Below are 19,822 nucleotides of genomic sequence, written 5' to 3'. Positions count from 1 at the left end.
CACTAGTACTGACTTAACCTGATAATCAGTATCTCAGGCCAATGTGCGATTACAACATTAGTAAGCTGAAACACAAACAAGACATTCCTAGCACTGGACCCCCACTGCCATTGTGACAATAAGTGACATTCACTGATCACTTATGGCAGACAGAGCAAGCAGGACATTAATTCATAAGATTCAAGTTTTACAACCAGAAGAAAACACCCTGTTTATAATTATAGTTTCTCAACTTGTACCAAAGCCCTCTACAATTGCGCCTTTTTATATCCATGCTGATTTCAACCTTCCAATAAAAAGGCATACAGTTTTTTTTTAAAGATTTATTTAGTTATTATGTATACAACATTCCATGTATGCCCGCATGCCAGAGGAGGGCGCCAGATCTCCTTATAGATGGTTGTGAGCCACCATGTGGTTGCTGGGAATTGAACTCAGGACCTTTGGAAGAGCAGGCAATGCTCTTAACCTTTGAGCCATCTCTCCAGCCCCCTTTTGTTCTGTTTTGAAAGACAGAGTCTCTCTATGTAGCTCCGAATGTCCTGGAGCTTGTGATGTAGACCAGTTTGAACTCACAGAGAGCCACCACATCCAGTCTAGTTGCAGACCAATGTTACTCTATACTAAATTCACTGGAATCTGTGTTTTATGAGTAGAATTCATTTTGTAATGATCTTTAAAACTTTGCCCAAACTTTTTCCAAAACTTTATCAAGCTGAGTCCTAGGGACCATGTATAAGAAAAATGGAGGAAAAACAGACCTGGGGAAGCTCCCCAAGTACCCTAACTTCTCAGGAGTTATGGCTCACCAATGAGTGATATAATTCTTAAAATGATTGCAGGTTTTTACAATATCTACTTCCCACTATCATACCCAAGGGGACTGTTGAAAGTATTTCACAATTGATTGTGTTGTGAAATCACTCATCAGAATGTATGAAATTATTTAAATCAATCAATATAATTATTTATTTTTTTATTTTTATTTTATTTTATTTTTTTTCGAGACAGGGTTTCTCTGTGGGTTTGGAGCCTGTCCTGGAACTAGCTCTGGTAGATCAGGCTGGTCTCTAACTCTCAGAGATCCACCTGCCTCTGCCTCCCAAGTGCTGGGATTAAAGGCGTGTGCCACCACTGCCTGGCCATCTGTGAAGTATTTCTTATGCTCAGAGAGGAACCAGAACAGAAGCCTCATTCTCCACTCACTCAGGTGTTAAAGTGCCAAGAGTAGTTAAAGCCTTAGGGGCATAGGAATAGGAGCTTTCTATGGCTATTTATACTAAAAATTGGAGAAAAAATACTATATAAAAACTATATTTTTAGCCGGGCGATGGTGGCGCACACCTTTAATCCCAGCACTCGGGAGGCAGAGGCAGGCGGATCTCTGTGAGTTCGAGACCAGCCTGGTCTACAGAGCTAGTTCCAGGACAGGCCCCAAAACCACAGAGAAACCCTGTCTCGAAAAAAACAACAACAACAACAACAAAAAAAAAAAACCTATATTTTTATAATATTTATATATTTTCTATTAAAATAAGAACTAATGTGTTGTTGCATATAAACAGGATATACACGACTTACGGTAAATATAACACAAAAAAGTTTCATAGTGATTCTCTTAAAAGGAAGGAAGGGTGATGAACTGCTACACCAAGAGAACAGTTCCCCACCGAGGAGGAGCGGAACAGGGTTAGAGCTGCAGCAGAGCTGGATGTGCTGCCTGTTCCTGACCATGTGGGCTTAAAGCCTCCTTTGTTCATCTGTGAGATACAGTAAATATTTCTTACATTATCGCCTTTTATTGTGAGATTTGTTAAGCAAACTGCCTAGATTCTAGAAGGGCTATAATGAATGCAGCCTACTAACACCGTCAGTCACACCAGTAAATCTGTCTGGCTGTCAAAACCATTCATTCAGCTTCAATTTGTGAGATCAAGATAAGTAAGCAGTTGCTATTTATAGGCCCTCCCAACTAACTGCACAAAGAAATCAGGCCAATAGGGTAAAATGACTGAGGTGAACACTATACTCACATATTTCATTTCAAACTTCTTAGCCAACATTTCCACTTCTTGCCTCTCCTTATGCTCATCATCAAATGGGTCTTCTGCATGAACAAGCTTCTTCTGATTCAAAGGAAATGGGGAAAGAAACAGAAGTATTACAACTACTTCAACTAGACTGCCATATACTAATCACATATCAACTACAGTTCAGTATAAATAAGTAGCATATCAAATAGATATTCAGTACTATATATTCTATAACTACATCCATTGTATTATTTTCCAGACTGGAATCTACCTTTAAATTTCAATGAACATAAATAGGTTAAAAGTATTAAAAGCAATCTTTTTTTTTTAAATGATAGCTCACAGAAGGAAAGTATCTGCAGTTGATAGACTTACACACACTGTACTAAGAATTCCAACATCAAAACTGACTCCACTTGCAAAATAACCACATGACCATCCCATCCCAAATAAAGCAATCTCTCCCTAGTCCAACACAGGTAAAAATGAAAATATGAATTTTATTTTGATATTATCCCCAAGAGCTAACTGATTCAGCCATGGATAGCCCTAAAAAGGTATCCAAATTATTAGAGAATCAAGATTCATCATATGCTTACAAGTTATTACTTAAGTATCTGCAAGGGACCCTGGCTTTCTGCTGAGACTTAGAATCAATAACTTTTTATATTGCCTGTCTCCTGTCAATGGATATCCATTCAAGGAAAAGACAAAGCTAAAAAAAAAAATGCAATAGCTGACCATGGCTTCCTACTAACAGTGTAGAATAAAACGCCATTCTAAAATACACTTTAAAACAGACACACTCACACACTATGACCAAGGATCCTATATTCACCAGCCACTCGCCAAAACAGATAAAACTGTATCCTTTCTTGACTTTACTATGTTTTCAAAAAACTTTTAATGTATTATTATTATTATGTGCTGCATGATGGAGGGGGTGGAGAAGTGCACACACGTGGAGGTCACAGGGCAACTTTGTGTAGTTGATTCCCTCCTTGTACCTTTCTGTGGATTCTGGGGATTGAACTCAGGTTGCCAGGCTTGCTCTGACCTGAAGTGCTGTTACAGCAGTTATGTTTTATTTATATATAAATATATATATATATGTTTTAAAAGGCAGAGCTACTTTTAAAGAAATACAATTTTTATCCAATTTCAGAAAATTTACTTTGAAAGTAAATTTGGTTTTGTTGTTTGCTTCTTTTGATTTTTGTTTTGTTTTGTTTTTGGTGACAGGGTCTTACTATGAAGCCTGGAATGACCTGGAACTTAGTTAGATCAGGCTAGCCTCGAACTCAGAGATCCTTCTGATTCTCTCTCCTGTGCGACTAAACTATGTACAACCATACCCCTCTCAAAGTAAATTTTAACAGGGGTTTTTGTTTGTTTTGTTTTTTAAAGACAGGGTTTCTTTGTGTGTAAGCCCTGGCTGTTCTCAAACTCACTTTGTTGACCAGACTGGCCTTGAACTCACAGAGATCCTCCCGCCTCTGCCTCCTTGGATTAAAGTCCTGAGGATTCATTTTTTTAACCTGATGAAGCAGCTTCAAATAATTAAAAGTATATTACAACCAAGACAAAGACCTGAATTTAGTACTAAGGTGTTTCATCCTAGATAGAAAGACCAATACACATAATCAGCCTAAAACAAGACAGGGAAACATGGATAAAGAGAGGTTTCATCCTTCCCAGCATATCAAAATAAAAGAGGGGGGAACTCCTTAGATTTTAAGGAGTTGATTTTAGAATTTCTAAATGTAATAATAAATATTTAGAGAATATCTTCTCCTAATTGGCATTATGAATAAAAAATATTAAAAAAACCAATTGAAAACAAACTAGCAAAGTGAGACTGGTAAGGAGTAAAACTGCTACATTGGGGGCACAGCAGTCCCCTGGCACTGATGCAAGCAATCAGTATCTGTTGTCATAAACTATCCCCTCCCACCACTGAGTAGTTCAAATACTAAATCCTTATTAGTATGATCAGGATTTTATGACAGTTTTATTGAACTCAGAGCCTTTCACTTGCTGACTTATTTTATATATGCAAATACAAACACAAATTTTTACTAAGAATCACTTTTTTTAAAAAAAAGATTTTTATTTTTTTATGTACATTGGGGTTTTGCCTGCACATGTGTGAGGATGACAAATCCCCAGAACTGGAGTTACAGTTGTGAACTGCCATGTGAGTGCTGAGAATTGAACCTGTGTCCTTTGGAAGAGCAGCTAGTTTCCTTAAACCTTCAGCCATTTCTCTATCTCACCTTTAAATGTTATTCTAGAATTTTTTTCAAGACAGGATTTCACTACAGTCTAGACCTCAAAACTCACAATCCTGCCTCAGTATCATGAGTATACCATGCCCAGTTTAATCTAAAATATTTTGTGTTATTTTACACAGGCATTGAAATCTATCTCTTGTTTACATGTGGTCCATAAAATTAAAATAAACTCACTTCTCCTTTACCTTTAATGCCTGCAGTCCAAGCACTCAGGAAGCTGAGGCAAGAAGTCTGACAGAAGTTTGAGGCAAACCTGGCCTACACAGTGAGACCTTAAGTACAATCCCCTACCCCACCCCACCCCCGCCAGGTGAAACAAATTTCAAACTATCAGCTATCTATGAGTAAAATCAATGCAATGGTTTTCTCCTTTGATCTCAGTAGCATGTTCAAATCTTTCAAAGGTCTTATCCAACATATGCAAGTGACAAGCAACCGAATAGCACAGAAGTCTGTAACAGTACAGTTACATCACCATCATTATCGCTTGTTTTTCTCTTCATAGGAAATATTTAACTCATTATGTTCTCAAAATAGGTGCTCAGGTTATCTGATTCTTGGTTTGCTAAGAACTGAGCTTTTTTCTCTTATGTATTTATAAAGTCCAAAACTTACTCCACAATGCACTTTCTCCAGCAATGGCGAACAAACTAATCTTTCAGGATAGGAATGATTCCAATGTCTCAGAACCACCTAAACTACCATAATTATATCATAATACCACAAAGAGAGCAAGGAAAAGGGCTGACCTAATATGCAAGGTGATTTTGCTTTTTAGAGTTAGCCAAAATATGCTTTTCCTCATAAATACAGAAAAACTCCAACTGTATTTCCACTAATTGGGATTGCACTCTTAATTTAGCAGGTCTGAAGGGGCTTATTTAAATGCACCCCAGTACAGATGGTATTTACACAGAACATTTTCAACAGTCCACAGCTACCAACTTTCAGTTAACAAATCTTGTTCACAAACATACAGCTATTTAAAAAATCTGGAGACTTTTTCTTCTAATTCTGCTTAGCCTACTACAGGTACATTATTCACTTCCAGTAATTCAAAATTAAAATTATTTTGGAAAGATTATAACTCCAAAAATAAAATTAATCTGCGTCAGGCCTGGTGGTATACAGACCAGTAATCCCAGCTACTCAGAAAGCTAAAACAGCAAGATCATGAAGTCAAGGCCAGCTTAAGCAACTTAAAATTATCTTGTCTCAAAACAAAGACAGAGGTAGACTTGGAGTCCTGTCAATGATCTAGCATATCACTGACCCTTGGCGTGATTCTCAGCATTGGAAAAATAAAATGAAAGACTTCCTAGAGGAGGAAATTTGGGGCTTCCCACTTTCTAGACATTCTAATGCTCTTTTGCATTCCAACTGGTCACTCTTCTAGGATTTCCCTTTATGGAGCCATCACAATTCATTTACAAAGGTGTTATTTATACATTAGTAGGTAATAAATATATCAAGTAGGACTAATCATAGGAAACAGTAGCAAACTCCTGCTACAAAAGTATACAGCATTAAAAAACAAAACAAAAGAATAACAACCTGAAACAGAGTAACAACCTGGTCTACAGAGCAAGTTCCAGGGCAACCAGGGATATACAGAGACACCCTCTCCAAAGACCAACAACAAAAAATAAAAATAAAAAATAAAATTAAAAAAAAGAAAAAACCCAACAAAACAAAAAACAAACACCAGGATAAATTCTTTTGTGGAATTACAAAAGATATATGCTTGAATATATAATGAGAAATCTGGATCACTAGATCCCTAAATTGATAATATATATGAAACAAACACAAAAATTAAGACCAATTTATCTGTCTCTTAAAACATGAAAGTATAGCCATGTACCATGCTTTCAGGTTCGGGGAAAGATCACATACACAATGATAAATACCACAGAGTCTAACTAAATAGCAGGTTAAATGGTTAAGTACCGTATAGCTAACTATATAGGTGGTTAAAACACCTAGGTTAGCTGGGCGTGGTATCCAACACCTTTGATCCCAGCACTGGGGAGGTAAAGTCAGATGGATCTAAAGTGGTAGTCCAGCCTCATCTACAGAGTGATTTCCTGGATAAAACTGCTACACAGAGAAACCCTGTCTCAAAAAAGCAAAACTAAAGCAAGCAAACAAAAAATCCCACCCAGGTTAAGTGAACGTACTTTCTACAGTGTTTGCACAATGACAAAACACTAACTAGCATTAAGTATTTTTACCTAAAGATGGTTTTTGTCCTGCCGTTTTGTTACACTTATTTGTGTGTGTATATGTACACCCTGCAGAGGATAATGGTTCTCTCCTTCCACCATGGGGGTCCTGGGGATGGAACTCAGGTCTTCAGGCTTGGCAGCAAGTGCCTTTACCTGCTGAGCCATTTTGTCACCCAGTTCTGGTCTTTTGAGTCAGGGTCTCACTAATGTGGCCCTGAACTCTCCATCCTTCTAACCCCAGCCTCCAGAGCGCTGAGGTCACAAACTAGCAAGCTCATCTACAAAATGTTTTGAATCTGTAACTTAGCAAATTATAAAAACCGAACCCCTTATACTAACAAGTCAAATATAATTTCTTTGAAAAATGCTTCAAATTAAGACTAAAAAATGACTTTTTTTTTTTAAAGAGCTCTGGTCGGGCAGTGGTGGCGCACTCCTTTAATCCCAGCACTCGGGAGGCAGAGGCAGGCGGATCTCTGTGAGTTCGAGGCCAGCCTGGACTACAAGAGCCAGTTCCAGGACAGGCTCCAAAGCTACAGAGAAACCCTGTCTCTTAAAAACAAAAACAAAACAGAGCTCTGAATGGAGTCTACAGAACAAAATGTTATGTGAAAGTGACCAAAATGGTCACTACCCCCCAAATTTCATTTTGTCTGAAAACATTTAATAATGATGGCTGCACAACAATACTTATAACTAGCCATCAGAGGATTATGATACAAAATGAACACAGGCTAATGATATTTTTTCAACGTGAGACTTTTGATTAAGAGTCCTTCATTGCAATAACAAAGATAGTTGATGAAAGATACTAATGAATTATGGAGTCCATTAGACCTGCTAGAAAGCCCAGCCTAATAAAGAGCATAGTCGCTAAACTAGAGGACAATTGTATGTCTGTCTGCCTCTGTCTCTTTCCCACCTCCTCCCTCCTAAAGATCACCAACCCACAACAATAAAAATTACAGTCACCGGCAAACCGCTGTCCTAATCCCCATTGTTCAGCGCTTTCCTCAAAGGCATACCTATGTATTTTCCTGTTTTTCTTTTTTATATAAATTCAAAGCCAACGTTTTTCCCATCACTCTCCAAAAGACTACACCGGACAAATAACCCCGATTCGAACTAATAATAACACTCAAATAATATGATTAGACAGCCACCGAGTAAGACAGGAGACCTTTCCATTCAAAGACAATATGAACAAACTCAACACACACACAAAGCTAACAATATTTACCAACACGAGTGCAACCACATTAACGAATCCACTTTTTCATTCCTAAGGTGGAATCTTTAGTTTCTGAAAATGTTTAAATTCTCTTAAATCCCCTTCAATCAAGGAAAATAAACCACCCGGCCACGAGCCCATCTCAGCAGCCCTGGCGCCCGGTACAGCTGGGTTGAGGAAGGATGAGGATGAGCCGAGAAGGGGTCACACAATCTCTCCGCTTCAGACCGGGGGGCGTGTCCCCCAAGGTTTTTTCGCTTCCCTTCTACCGGAACGACAGATGGAGTGCCACAAGAAGCTAGCCGCCCGGCTCGCGGGGCCTCGGGATTTGGTGTGGGGAACAGAAAGGAAAAGGAGGGAAAAAAAAAAGCTGAGGTTTCGAAAGGTGCAGAGGAAAACCGGCTCGGCGCGGTGTGGAAGGGGCAGCCTCGGCCACCCAGGTGGGCCGAGCCGCACAGCTCCCGCCCCGTCTAGCCGCCCGGCCCCCGCCACCCCACCCCCGGGGTGAGCGAAGTGCAGAGCAGCCCGGGCAGGCGGCCGGTCCGGAGGCACCCGGGCTGTGGGGCGGCCGGGAGGGAGGGACCCTCTGTACCCGTTGTTCTCCGCACAGCAGCAGCTCCGGGTAGCTGAACTCCACGCAGCTTTCGTCCGTGGGGTCCTTGAGCACCAGCTCCAGGCGAACCGTCTCCTTCGGCGGTCGCGGCGGCGGCTCCGCCCGGGCAGCCGAGTCCCGCGGCGGGGCGGTCTGCAGGGACAGCGGCGGCGGCGGCGGCTCGGGCCGCGGGGGCTCGCGCTGCAGCGCCATGGGCGGCTCGGCGCGGCTGACCTCGCGCTGGGGGAGCGGCTTGTCGCGCGCCGGGTGCTGCGCGTCAGCGCGGGGGGCCGACTCCGCCCGGGCCGGCTCGCGGTACGGCTGCGGCGGCTCCAGGCGGGGGGGCTCGCGCTCGGCGCCCGCGAAGTCGGCCTCGCGCCGCCTCACCGGTGACAGGCTAATGAACGCGACTCTGCGCGGCTCCGCCATCCCCACTGTTCTGGCCCTCGGCGCTCGCTCGAGCCGGCTCTCGCCTCGACCCTGCACGGCGTGCCTGCCCGCCTTTCCTTCCGCTCTCCGTCGCTTTTCTTCCCTCCAGCACCCTCAGCCGCCTCCACGGACGCCACCGTGAGTGCGAACCGGGTCCCTGTCCCCGCTACTACGTTCTGATGAGCTCCACCGCCATCGCCAGGGTCGCCGCAGCCGCCATGTTGGGTCCCCCACATAAATAGAAGCAGGCCGCTGAGCGGGCGCATGCGCACACCGGAGACGCTCGCGTCCACAGTCGTGGCTGTTGCTCAGTTTTCCTCCCAACAGTCTGGAGTGCCGACAGCTCGGCGGAAGTGACGTCACATGTGGCCCTGTCTCCGTAGCAACGGAGACGCTATTTCTGCTTTGGCTTCGAAGGAGGGGTTTGGGGTTCCCGGAGTGATTTCCTCTGTTCGCCCGGAAACCGAGGCGCGCTCGCGGATCCCTCAGGGTGAGCGTTGCGATGTGCCTGGGAACGACCCAGACATGGCGCCGCGTCCCGCTCGTCGACGGCCTTTGGCTCTCGGCCCCGGGAAGCAGGGTTGTCAGCTGAGGACTCCGGGTGGACCCTGGAAAGGGTGAGGGACTCGCGGCCTAGCCCCTGATCCTGCCCGCCCGGTGCCCAGTCGCCAGAGGTGTCCAGGGTAGAAAGGCAAAGACTAGACTCGCCCCAGACCCCTCCCGCGGGCGCCACGCTGCCTCCCACACCGCCGCCGCCTACACTTCTCCCCAGCCGCTTTGCGCACGGCGGGGAGACTCTCGGTGACGCGCAGCGGTTGGGAAATTGAACTGGCAAACGAACAGTTCGTGAAGACTTGAACGTCTTAGCAGAGTTTGTTGTTATTTTAGGAGACTCGTTCTCGGGGGGAGGTGGATGACGACTTTGAGGCTCATTTCTGAGTGAGAAGGAGCGCTGATTAGGCTTCGCTGTTATACCCATGGGAACCGAATTGTGATTCGGATTTTAAAGGATGAGAATTACTGACCGTTTTAATCTATTCAGTAGAAAGTGAATTTGAAGACTTTTGTTTTCCACATCCTCAAGGAAACCCAAGCTTGTTAATTGCCTTAGCTGTATTAGATGTTGAGGAGCTGAGTCAAAGTGACATCATTTTTTTTAACAGGCTGGTATTGACTCAGAATTCTGTTCCTTTCCAAAGATGCGCCATTTGATGATGGAATGTTCATCCCGAAAGTTCCTCCTCATTCTAATACAGGCGTGGAGGCACAGGAAGAGGCAGGCTGTGCGACTTCAACACAGTCTACATAACCAGCTCCAGCCCAACTAGCACCTCTTTTTGGTTTTTGCTGGCAGGGTTTCTCTGTGTAACAGTCCTGGCTGTCCTGGAACTCACTCTGTAGACCAGGCTGGCCTCGAACTCACTGAGATTCTCCTGCCTCTGCCTCCCAAATGCTTAAAAGTGTGTGGCACTCCAGACTCAGGTGGAACTCTATGATACAAGGCCCGCCTAGTGGACTTAGTGAGTTCCACGCCAGCCAGAGCTGGGAGACTTTGTCTGAAAAGGAGGAGGAAGAAAAAAAGGAAAGAAGAAACAAATCTCTTCTAGCTCTAAAATGCTGTATTATTTCCTTGACACCATGCTTTACCTACAACATTCCTTCCGCCACCACCCCCAATTTTGATTGAGATCTCTTATTTTGGACTGAGGCACTTAAATGACCTTTCTGTCCCCAGACTCTATTTCTGCCAGTCTTACAATAGGGCAATTAATGTTTCCGAAACACTTTTTGTTGTATCATTCTCTATTCCAGCTCCAATTGAGCTGCAAAGTGAACTCTATACCTGTGTTCAGTAGCTACAATTTATCCCAGAGCTTTGGGTCAGTCTGTCCTTGAGCCAGCTCTTCTGTGTGTATACTGTTCATCCAACTTTATCATCTGCTGGGTGCTTTCCCGGTCCACAGTAAGAAATAGATTCTAAGCCTTGACATAAACACTAAAACCAGCACTCAGGAGGCAGAGGCAGGCAGATCTCTGTGAGTTTGAGGCCAGCCTGATCTACAGAACAAGTCCCAGGACAGTCAAAGTTGACTGTCTCAAAAATCAAAGCAGAAAGTTAGTTCTTTGTAACCCAATGTCCACATCCACACAGCTGACGTGCAGTGTGCCTTCCTGTGAGGCACAGAATGGAAACAGCAATGGAGGTCAAAGGACGATTTGTGGAGCCTGTTCTCTCCTTGCAGGTGGCTAGACTCGCATAGCAAGTGCCTGTATCTAATGAGTCATCTTGTTGACCTAGAATTATCTACATGCTAATTTCTAGTATTGAATATATTTTCTTACACAGAGTAATAATTATATAAAACTGGTTTGCTACATATATCTAGCATAACAGTGTTCTGCACCTTTTCATTCTAAATGTTCTATAGTAATAGTTTAGATAGTAACATCACCAAGAACAAGTTTTTTTGTTTGGTTGGTTTGGTTTTTCAAGACAGGATTTTTCTGTGTAACCCTGGCTGTCCTGGAACTAGCTCTATAGGTCAGATTGGCCTCAAACTCCCAGAGATCCCCTTGCCTGTGCCTCCTCAGCGCTGGAATTAAAGGTGTGTGCCACCTCTACCCAGCCCCAAGAACAAGTTTTTGATTTATTAGCTTATTTATCAAAAAGTATATGTGCCACACCCACCATATCCACCAGTGCTGAATAAAGAAGTTGTTCTTATTTTGTTTTTCTCTTTGAAACAAGGTCTCACTATGTAAATCAGGCTGGCCTTGAACTCAGAGACCCTTCTGCCTTTGCCCCCCTAGTGTTGGGAATTAAAAGTGTGCAACAGTATGCCTGGCTGGTTTTCAAACCTTAATATAAGATCCATTTTTCTGCCGGGCGGTGGTGACGCACGCCTTTAATCCCAGCACTCGGGAGGCAGAGGCAGGCAGATCTCTGTGAGTTCGAGGCCAGCCTTGTCTACAAGAGCTAGTTCCAGGACAGGCACAAAAAACTACAGAGAAACCCTGTCTCGAAAATCCAAAAAAAAAAAAAAAAGATCCATTTTTCTTTTCCTACATCAGAAGGCAATTAATACTCTTTCCCTAAGATTTGCATTAACTGAGTTATGCCATTAACTTTACATTTTAAGGTCATATGTAAAGGGCTTATTGACTGTATAAAAGGACTTATTGAAACCATTCTAGTGACGTTTCAGGTGTTTTGCTTTCAAAGTCATATAGCTAACACTGTCCCTCAACTCCTGACCTTTCCAATTCATCTCAAGTTAGTCAGTTATTATATGTCCCTTCACATCCAGCTATCTTAGGAATTTTGAAAGTATTAAACTTCACCAAGTAGTCACACCTTTAATCCCAGAATTTGGGAGGCAGAGGCAGTAAGATCTCTGAGTTCGGATTTACAAAATGTGTTCCAGGATTGCCAGAAGGTACACAGAGAAAACCTGTCTTGGAAAATGTAGTGATATTTTGTGTTTTAACAAATAAAGCTTCCCTGAAGATCAGCGAGTGAAGAGCTAAACCATTAGAGGTCAGGCAATGATGGCCATACCTTTAATCCCAGCACTAGGGAGGAGGAGACAGGAGCTAAGTGCAGTCTGAGGTTTGGTGGAGATGGTTGCAGTGTGCACTCTAAGGAGGCAGCCTGAGGACAGGATCGCCCTTCTGGTCTGAGGATTTGGGAAAGGTAAAAGGTCTCTCTGCTTCTCTGACCTTTCAGCTTTCACCCCCTAATATCTGACTCCAGGTTTTTATTAAGACCAATTAGAATTCATGCTACAGTGGGGGAAAAAGTATTAAACTTCCACAACTACGCACATTTCTATATCTTTTCACTTTCCTATTTCTCCCCTCTTCCTCTTGCTCCCTCTTTTCCTCCCTCACCCCTTTCTTTCTCCAGGGTCTCACTATGTAGTTCTGGGTGTCCTGGAACTTGCTATGCAGACCAGACTAGCCTCTAATTCACAGAAACCCACTGGGATTCAAGGGATGCACCACTATGCCTGGCTTCTATTCCTTTTTCTAATAACACATACTCTTTGAGAGTATTTTATTGTATCTTGAATAACATCATGACTTTATATTCATATATATAATCATGTATTATATTGATGACATCCTTTTCCTAAAAACATAGAAGGTACCCCCCACCCCCGAAACTCAATAGAGAATTCTGAGTATTTTGTCAACAAACAACATTCTCTCTGCTTAATTGTGATCATGTAAAATTAGACTGTCTGTCCCATGAATGAGCCCAGGATTTGCCTTCATGGAGCCCTCACGTCCCACACCCTGGTCTTAGCAGTTGTACTGTTAAGTTCTAAATAAAACCTGGTGTGGTGTGTGCTGATGTTTTCTCCTTAATTCTATTGTGGTTTGCTTTATTTGTTCTTAAATGATGCTTGTAACCCTCAGAATCAGCTTCTGAACCCTCTAGTTGGTTGCAGTTTTGAAGTTGAAGTAAATCCACAACTTAACAGGAAAATGTAATTTTGCTCCTAGGGACTAGAGATAGACAATAGATAAATACATAATCTCGAGAGAACTTAGAAAACCCTAAATGATGTAGTTGAAAATTGAAAAAAAAAAGGCCTTTCAAGAGGCTAGAAAGAGGTATTGGCAGTTCCTAGTGAGTGGCAAGTCAGTGTTTTACATAGTTAAACCATATACTATTGTAGTGATATTTTGTTTGTAGTCCAACAAATAAAGGTTGTCTGAAGATCATCCACTAATTAGCCATAGAAGCCAGGCAGTGGTGGCACTCGCCTTTAATCCCAGTACTCAAGAGACAGGCAGACAGATCTTTGTGAGTTCAAGACCACCCTGGACTACAATAGATTGATCCATTCTAAAAGAAAAACAGAACTAGGTGGTGGTGGCTCACACTTTTAATCCCAGCACCAGGGAGATGGATACAGGAAGTTATATGACTGGGCAGAGAGAGGAGTATAAAGTGAGAGGAGACAAGCCCAGTTGCAGGCTAAGGATGCAATCTTGAGATGCAGTCTGAGGATTTATGGAGACAGGATTACCCCTTCAGTCTGAGCATTGGTAGAGGTAAGAACTCTCTAGTAGCTCTGCTTTTCTGATCTTCAGCATTAACTCCTATATCTGACTCTGAGTTTTATTATTAATACCAATTAGAATTCATGCTACATACTGTAAAGTCAGATTATTCTTTATTTTTATTTTATTATTTTTTGGGGAAGGAGTTTGGAGACAGGGTTTCTCTGTGAAACAGTCCTGACAGCCTGGAACGAACTTTGTATACCAGGCCGGCATTGAACTCAGAGAGATCTGCCTGTGTCTGCCTCCCAAATACTGGGAATAAAGACATGCACCACCACCGCCTGGCATACTCTTGTTTTTTATATTCGTATATATGTGTAACAATTATATATCCTGAGAGATCAAGCTATTAAGCTATTCATACCTTATCTGTCTCTGTGTATTGTATGTACATGCTTCTGTGTGCACATATGCTTGGGGATATTGATTTTGGATGTCTTCCTCAATCACTTTCTGCCTTATTGTTGTTTATTACACTTAGTTTGTGTGTTTCTGTAGTTGGGAGGGGAATGTAGAGGGTGTACATGTGCTACGGTGTACAGGATGTCCGAGAAAACTTGCAGGAATTGGGTTTCTCCACCACGTGGAGCCTGGGATTCAAGCTTAAGTCATAAGCATGGTGGTGCCTTTATCTGCCAGGCCATCTCATTAGCTCATCTACCCTAAATTTTGAAACAGGCCCCTCCCAGAATGTGGAGCGCATCCACCTGTCTGTTTCTCCAGACTGAGATTAGGACCCAGCTTTCTACTAGGTGGCGAGATCTAAGCTCGAGTCTTCATGCTTTTGTTGGCCAGCAGTTTACTGACTGAGCCATCACCCTGGGCCCCCATTCATGCCTTCTTGAGAACACTTGTGTGAGGAACAAACAGATGTCTTGAAAAACTCTGAAAGAAGAGATTTGAAGAAAGAAAATTTATGTACAACCTCTGGAGGGAGTGAGCTGGAGTTTTGAGAGAAAGGTGGAAATCTGAGAATCCAGGGATGAGCTCAAGTAGAGGTGACAGAGCAGGCCATTAAATATTATTAAAAATGGAACAGAGGCAGGAAATTTGGCTCAGTGTTTAAGAGCAAGTACTACTCTTGTAGAGAGCCTGAGTTCACTTCTCAGCACCCACTTCAGGCATCTCCCAGCTGCCTAAAACTCCAGCGCCAAGGGATCTGACATGCTATTGTAGACTCCACAGGCACCTGTCCCCACAGACAGAAACACACACAAATGGACTCAATAACTAAAAAATAAATCTTAGATAAAAGTGAACCCAAAAGCTAATGGAAAATAATTTAAAGTGACACAGTGATAAAGGAGTCAGCTAATTTTCCAGTTCTGTCAAGTCTACCGTGTGACAAGGACTCTACTGATCGAGCCATCTCCCTAGCTCCTTTCTCCTTTATTATTTTTTAAGTTTTTGCTTTTCAAGACAGGGTATTCCTGTAGCTTTGGAGCCTATTCTTGAACTAGCTCCTGTTGAACAGACTGGCCTTGAACTGAGAGATCCACCTGCCTCTGCCTGGCAAGTGCTGATATTAAAGGCGTGCGTCACCACCACCCGGCTTATTTTTAGCATCGTTATTGGATAGGCCAGTCCAGATTAAAAACTTGAAACCCGTAATCTAATCCCCAAACCCCAGGGAAGGACCAATAATTGACTGTGTCGGTGGCAATCCTCAAATCAGTCAGCTGCCAGAAAAGGCCTGCTGGCCTGGCTTCTGCTAAGGTAGATGGAGTTTAGGCAAAAGGATGCTGTTCCAGGAACGACCAGGAGCCTGACAAGCAGCTACTCTGAGGCCCTATAACACAAAACTGTAGGACAAAATTGCCCATAATGCCTTGTGTTTAAAAGGTGATGACTTTTTTTACTCACAGAAGAAAACATAAATACAACATAACTCATGAAAGGAAAGAAAATTTAAGCCAAATCAAGAATTATGTTGCTGGGCGGTAGTGGCACACATCTTTAATCCCAGTACTCGGGAGTCAGTCAGGAGAATCTCTGTGAGTTTAAGGGCAGCCTAGTCTGCAGAGGTAGTGCCAGGACAACCAAGCCTACACAGAGAAACCCTGTCTTGAAAACAAACAAAAAATGATGTTAAAGAGCTGGCCTCTCAGAAAACAACACAGACCAGCAAAGCACAAAGTCTAGAAACTAGACAGTTTCATGGGGGAGTTCTGCCAAACGTGATAGGAAAATGGGTTTCATAGTATTTAAATTGCTGCAGTATAGAACAGGAAGTGTCTGCTCCCCAAAACTTTGTTCTTTTCAGGTATCAAGTGAAATGCTGCTTCCAGCTCCAGCATAAACCTTCGGTAACACTAGAGGAAAAGCTGTCCTGAGATGCTCTTTGATCAGCTAGGTTGATGAAGGAGGTAGAAATGGGTGGTACTGAGCTGCTGAGGATGCGGAGAAATAATCACTTCCTTTTATTGCTGGAATAACCTTTGCGTGTGGCAATTTAGAAATACCTGTCAATTGCACACGTGCTTTAACTCCCAATTCTGTGGATTTATCAAAGAGCTGTATTTTATTACAGTTTATTTAGGTGTGTGAGAGAGGGGGAATGGAAAGCAGAGGACAATTTACAAGAGTGGGCTCTCTCCGTGTGGTCCTACATCCTCAGTGGCAAGTACCTTTACCCTTTGAGCCATCTTTTTTTTAACTTTCTTTTTTATTTATTCTTTGTCTTTCACATCATAAATCTGATCCCACCTGTCTCCTACCCCCTCTCATCTGCCCTCTGCCCCTGCAGCCTCTCCCCTCCTACTTCAAAAGGAAAGAAAACAAAATTTAAGGTAAAGAAGGAAGAAAGGGAAACTTGTCATGGAAGCTGCAGTGTGAATTGTACAGTGTTCATTTCAAAAAATCATTAGTTTGGTTTGAGGCCCCTGGTCTCTGCTACACTAGCAACACTGGGACTCTTCCTGGACATCCCGTTGCTGCCCTGTGTCATGGAGATCCTGTAGCCCCCCCACCCCACCTCATACACAAACACCTGTGCTCCAGCCCATCACAGATGGGGCAGATGTTGGGGTAGGGCCAACACTTAACCCTGGGCCTGGGTAGTTACATGGTCGCTCAACCTGCCAGCTCTCTCCTGTCTTCACCACCAGGGTGAGTTCCCCAGCAAGTTCACACCTGGCAGCAATGAGCTAGCAGCAGGGCCAGTAGTCTGGCTTTTACATCCTCAGGGCTGGTTCGTTCACACCTCCACCTTCAGGGCCAGCTCTGCTGTGTTGTCCAGTGGAGGTGCAGGGGCCACTCTCCTGAGTGCTGCAGCTGATGAGGAATAAGGACAGCTCCCTGGCTCTTATGACCTCAGGACAGCTGGGCTTGGGGGAATCCCCTGCCCGTGGGGCCACATGACAGATAAGTCCACTGAGCAGACCAAACAGCTACAACATTCTGTATATTTTTCTTCTTTCCCAACTTGATTGGTGAGATGTAAAGGATTTTTCATTTATTTTACTGATTTAAAATATTTTTTTACTTTGAAATTCTTTTTCAAAGCCAGCTCCTTCACACTTCGTTACTATTATCATTTTTCTATTTTCTTTGAGACAACATCTTACTGTGTACAGTCCAGACTGGGTTCAAGTTCTCATCCTCCTGCCTCAGACTTCTGAGTGCTGGGATTCTAGGCAGGAAACACCATATGGCTTCTATTTTTAGCTTAATTAATTTTGGAGTTGATTAGTCTTTCTTGTGGAATCCTTATGCTTATTTCAATAATCTTTTTATAATCTCTCAAGATCCCAATGTCACCTCATTCATTTTTTTCCCTGGTTTTTGGTGTAAGGTCTTAAGACCTTGTCTCCAGGGTGTAACATGAATCTAGTTTGGAGAGCCTCTTTTACTTCAAAGTTAGGAAGGTTTTATCTAGGCATTTGTTGCTTTTTTTTCTCCTTTATTTTAATATTTTAAGAGCTGGGATGGTAGTTTATGGAAGGATGTCTCCAAGCATTCCAGAAGCCCAGAGTTAAGTGCCTAGCATAACATAGAGTAAAACTTGCTGATAGCACAGTAAGTACCTAGTTTCTTTGGTTTTAGTTTTAACTTCTGCTTTGTGATTAAAAAATACGCATACTTTCTGGGCAGTGGTAGCACACGCCTTTAATCCCAGCACTCAGGAGACAGAGGCAGATGGATCTCTGTGAGTTTAAGGCTAGCCTGGTCTACAGAGTGAGTTCCAAGAGAGCCAGGACTGTTTCGCGAGAAGTTCTGTCTTGAAAACAACAACAGAATACACATACTGAGCATTGGTGGTGCATGCCTTTTAATTCCAGCAGCACCTGGAAGCAGAGGCAGGTGGATCTATGTGAGTTTGAGACTAGACTGCTCTACAGAGAGAATTTCAGAGTTTCCATGCAGAAAAACTATGTCTTGATAACCAAAAATAAACAAAACAATTTTGAGAGGGGATTGCAAGGGTAGAGAGTGGATACGAAGTGACAGAAATGAATGGGATCGAAATGCATGATGTGAGAGACACAAATACATAAAAAGAAAGCTTTTTAAAAATACACTGCTGAGGTTCCTGAGGAGAGGGTCTCCAGTGTTGAGATTAAAACTACAGGGTGAGACTAACTCTACCTCTGCTGCTCACTGTCACACCCTCTGACCTTTACACAAAGTCACTTAAGCATTTTGTGTCTCAGTCTCCCAATTTCAAAGTGGGAATAACAATAATATACATAATGTAAAAGTGGTTCCAGCCAAGCCCAAGGACCCAAGGATGGAAGAACAAGAACATCTCCCCAGCTTGTTCTCTGATGATCACGCATGTGGGAACACATGTCCCCACAGACACACAAAGTAAATGTATGCAATAATTTAAAAGTTAAGTGGGCTGATATTTGTGAAATGCTTAAAACAGGGCATGATACATTGGAAGTGATGTTTTCTTTGTGGCATAGCATGCAGTCAGTTTTAGTGAATGGCCCATGAGTCCTTGAAGGAGAGGTCTGTTCTTTGGCATATTAATCTATTGCTCATTTGCAACAATGTTTAGATTACCTGCTGGCTTTACTTACATTTTTATTTCACCTTTTATGGGCTGCCATTGTCTCATCATTTTTGCTTTTTGAACATTGGTTCCTTTCCTTTGTTGCATATTCATAACCATTGTAGTTATATCAGGAAACAGAGCCTTTATCATTCAAAGTGCGTTTCTTTGACTTGCTTAATGATTTTGACCTGAATCCAACCTTGTTTGATTATGGCACCTGCTCTCTCTCTATTTGCATTTTCCCAGTTGTACCACTGCCTGTTTCTTTTTTTCCTGCAAGCGTTGATGAATTACTTTGTTCTCAGTAAGAGCAAGCAGCTCAGAGTTGGACTTCTTTGTGATCTGATCTGCCAGTCCCTTTGTTTTAGTAGACGACATAACCCATATGCAGTTTCGAACAAGAAGTGTGTTTGAACAGAGACATACCACTTTGGTCTGTCATTCTTTCTCCTTTACCTCTGTCAAAGACTCCTGGTTTTTGTATATGTTGCTTCTGATAATTTTAATGCTTTATGTTTTTGTGTAGTGTGGTAAATTTTTAGAGGTAAATTTAAAACGGCCTTAATTATTCATTTCTTTTTTTCAATAATTTATTTAACTCTCATTTTATGTGCACTGCTGTGAAGGTGTCAGATCCCCCAGAACTGGACTTACAGACAGGTGTGAACTGCCATGTGGGTGCTGGGAATTGAACCTGGGTCCTCTAGAAGAGCAGCCAGTGCTCTTAACCACTGAGCCATCTCTTCAGCCCCAATTCTCAATTTCTTTGGACATTGTCTACAATGTTAATGTTTTTCTCTGTACTTTAACTTGTTACTATAAGGTATACCCATGCCTGTGACTAGACTTATTACTAGTAAATGATACTAATGTACTAAATCTACTGTCTACCTTTCTGTCCAGATAAAATGCTTCGTTACAACTTTCACACACGTAC

General features: G+C 42.7%; 1 protein-coding gene across 7 annotated transcripts in view; it reads right to left on the bottom strand.

Moving 5' to 3' along the window:
• Positions 1-9,121, bottom strand: part of Ubn2 (ubinuclein 2) — a 74,941-nt gene extending 65,820 nt beyond the window's left edge. For 5 of the 7 annotated variants that reach the window (XM_075953539.1, XM_075953534.1, XM_075953537.1 and 2 more), the window contains exons 1-2: positions 8,379-9,121; positions 2,034-2,126 (exon numbers count right to left, since the gene is read on the bottom strand). In XM_075953539.1, coding sequence (XP_075809654.1) covers positions 2,034-2,126; positions 8,379-8,807 — 522 coding nt within the window. In that variant the 5' untranslated portion in view covers positions 8,808-9,121. Of the gene's footprint in view, positions 1-2,033; positions 2,127-7,795; positions 8,306-8,378 lie in introns of those variants that run through there. The other 2 variants (XM_075953535.1, XM_075953540.1) reach the window with 2 other exon arrangements.
• Between the last annotated feature and the right edge of the window lie 10,701 nt (positions 9,122-19,822).

Source organism: Microtus pennsylvanicus, chromosome 19 (genome assembly GCF_037038515.1).
Source record: "Microtus pennsylvanicus isolate mMicPen1 chromosome 19, mMicPen1.hap1, whole genome shotgun sequence".
NCBI classification, from domain to species: domain Eukaryota; kingdom Metazoa; phylum Chordata; class Mammalia; order Rodentia; family Cricetidae; genus Microtus; species Microtus pennsylvanicus.
The sequence above is the reverse complement of the archived record's forward strand: the minus strand, read 5'-3'. Positions and strand labels throughout refer to the sequence as shown.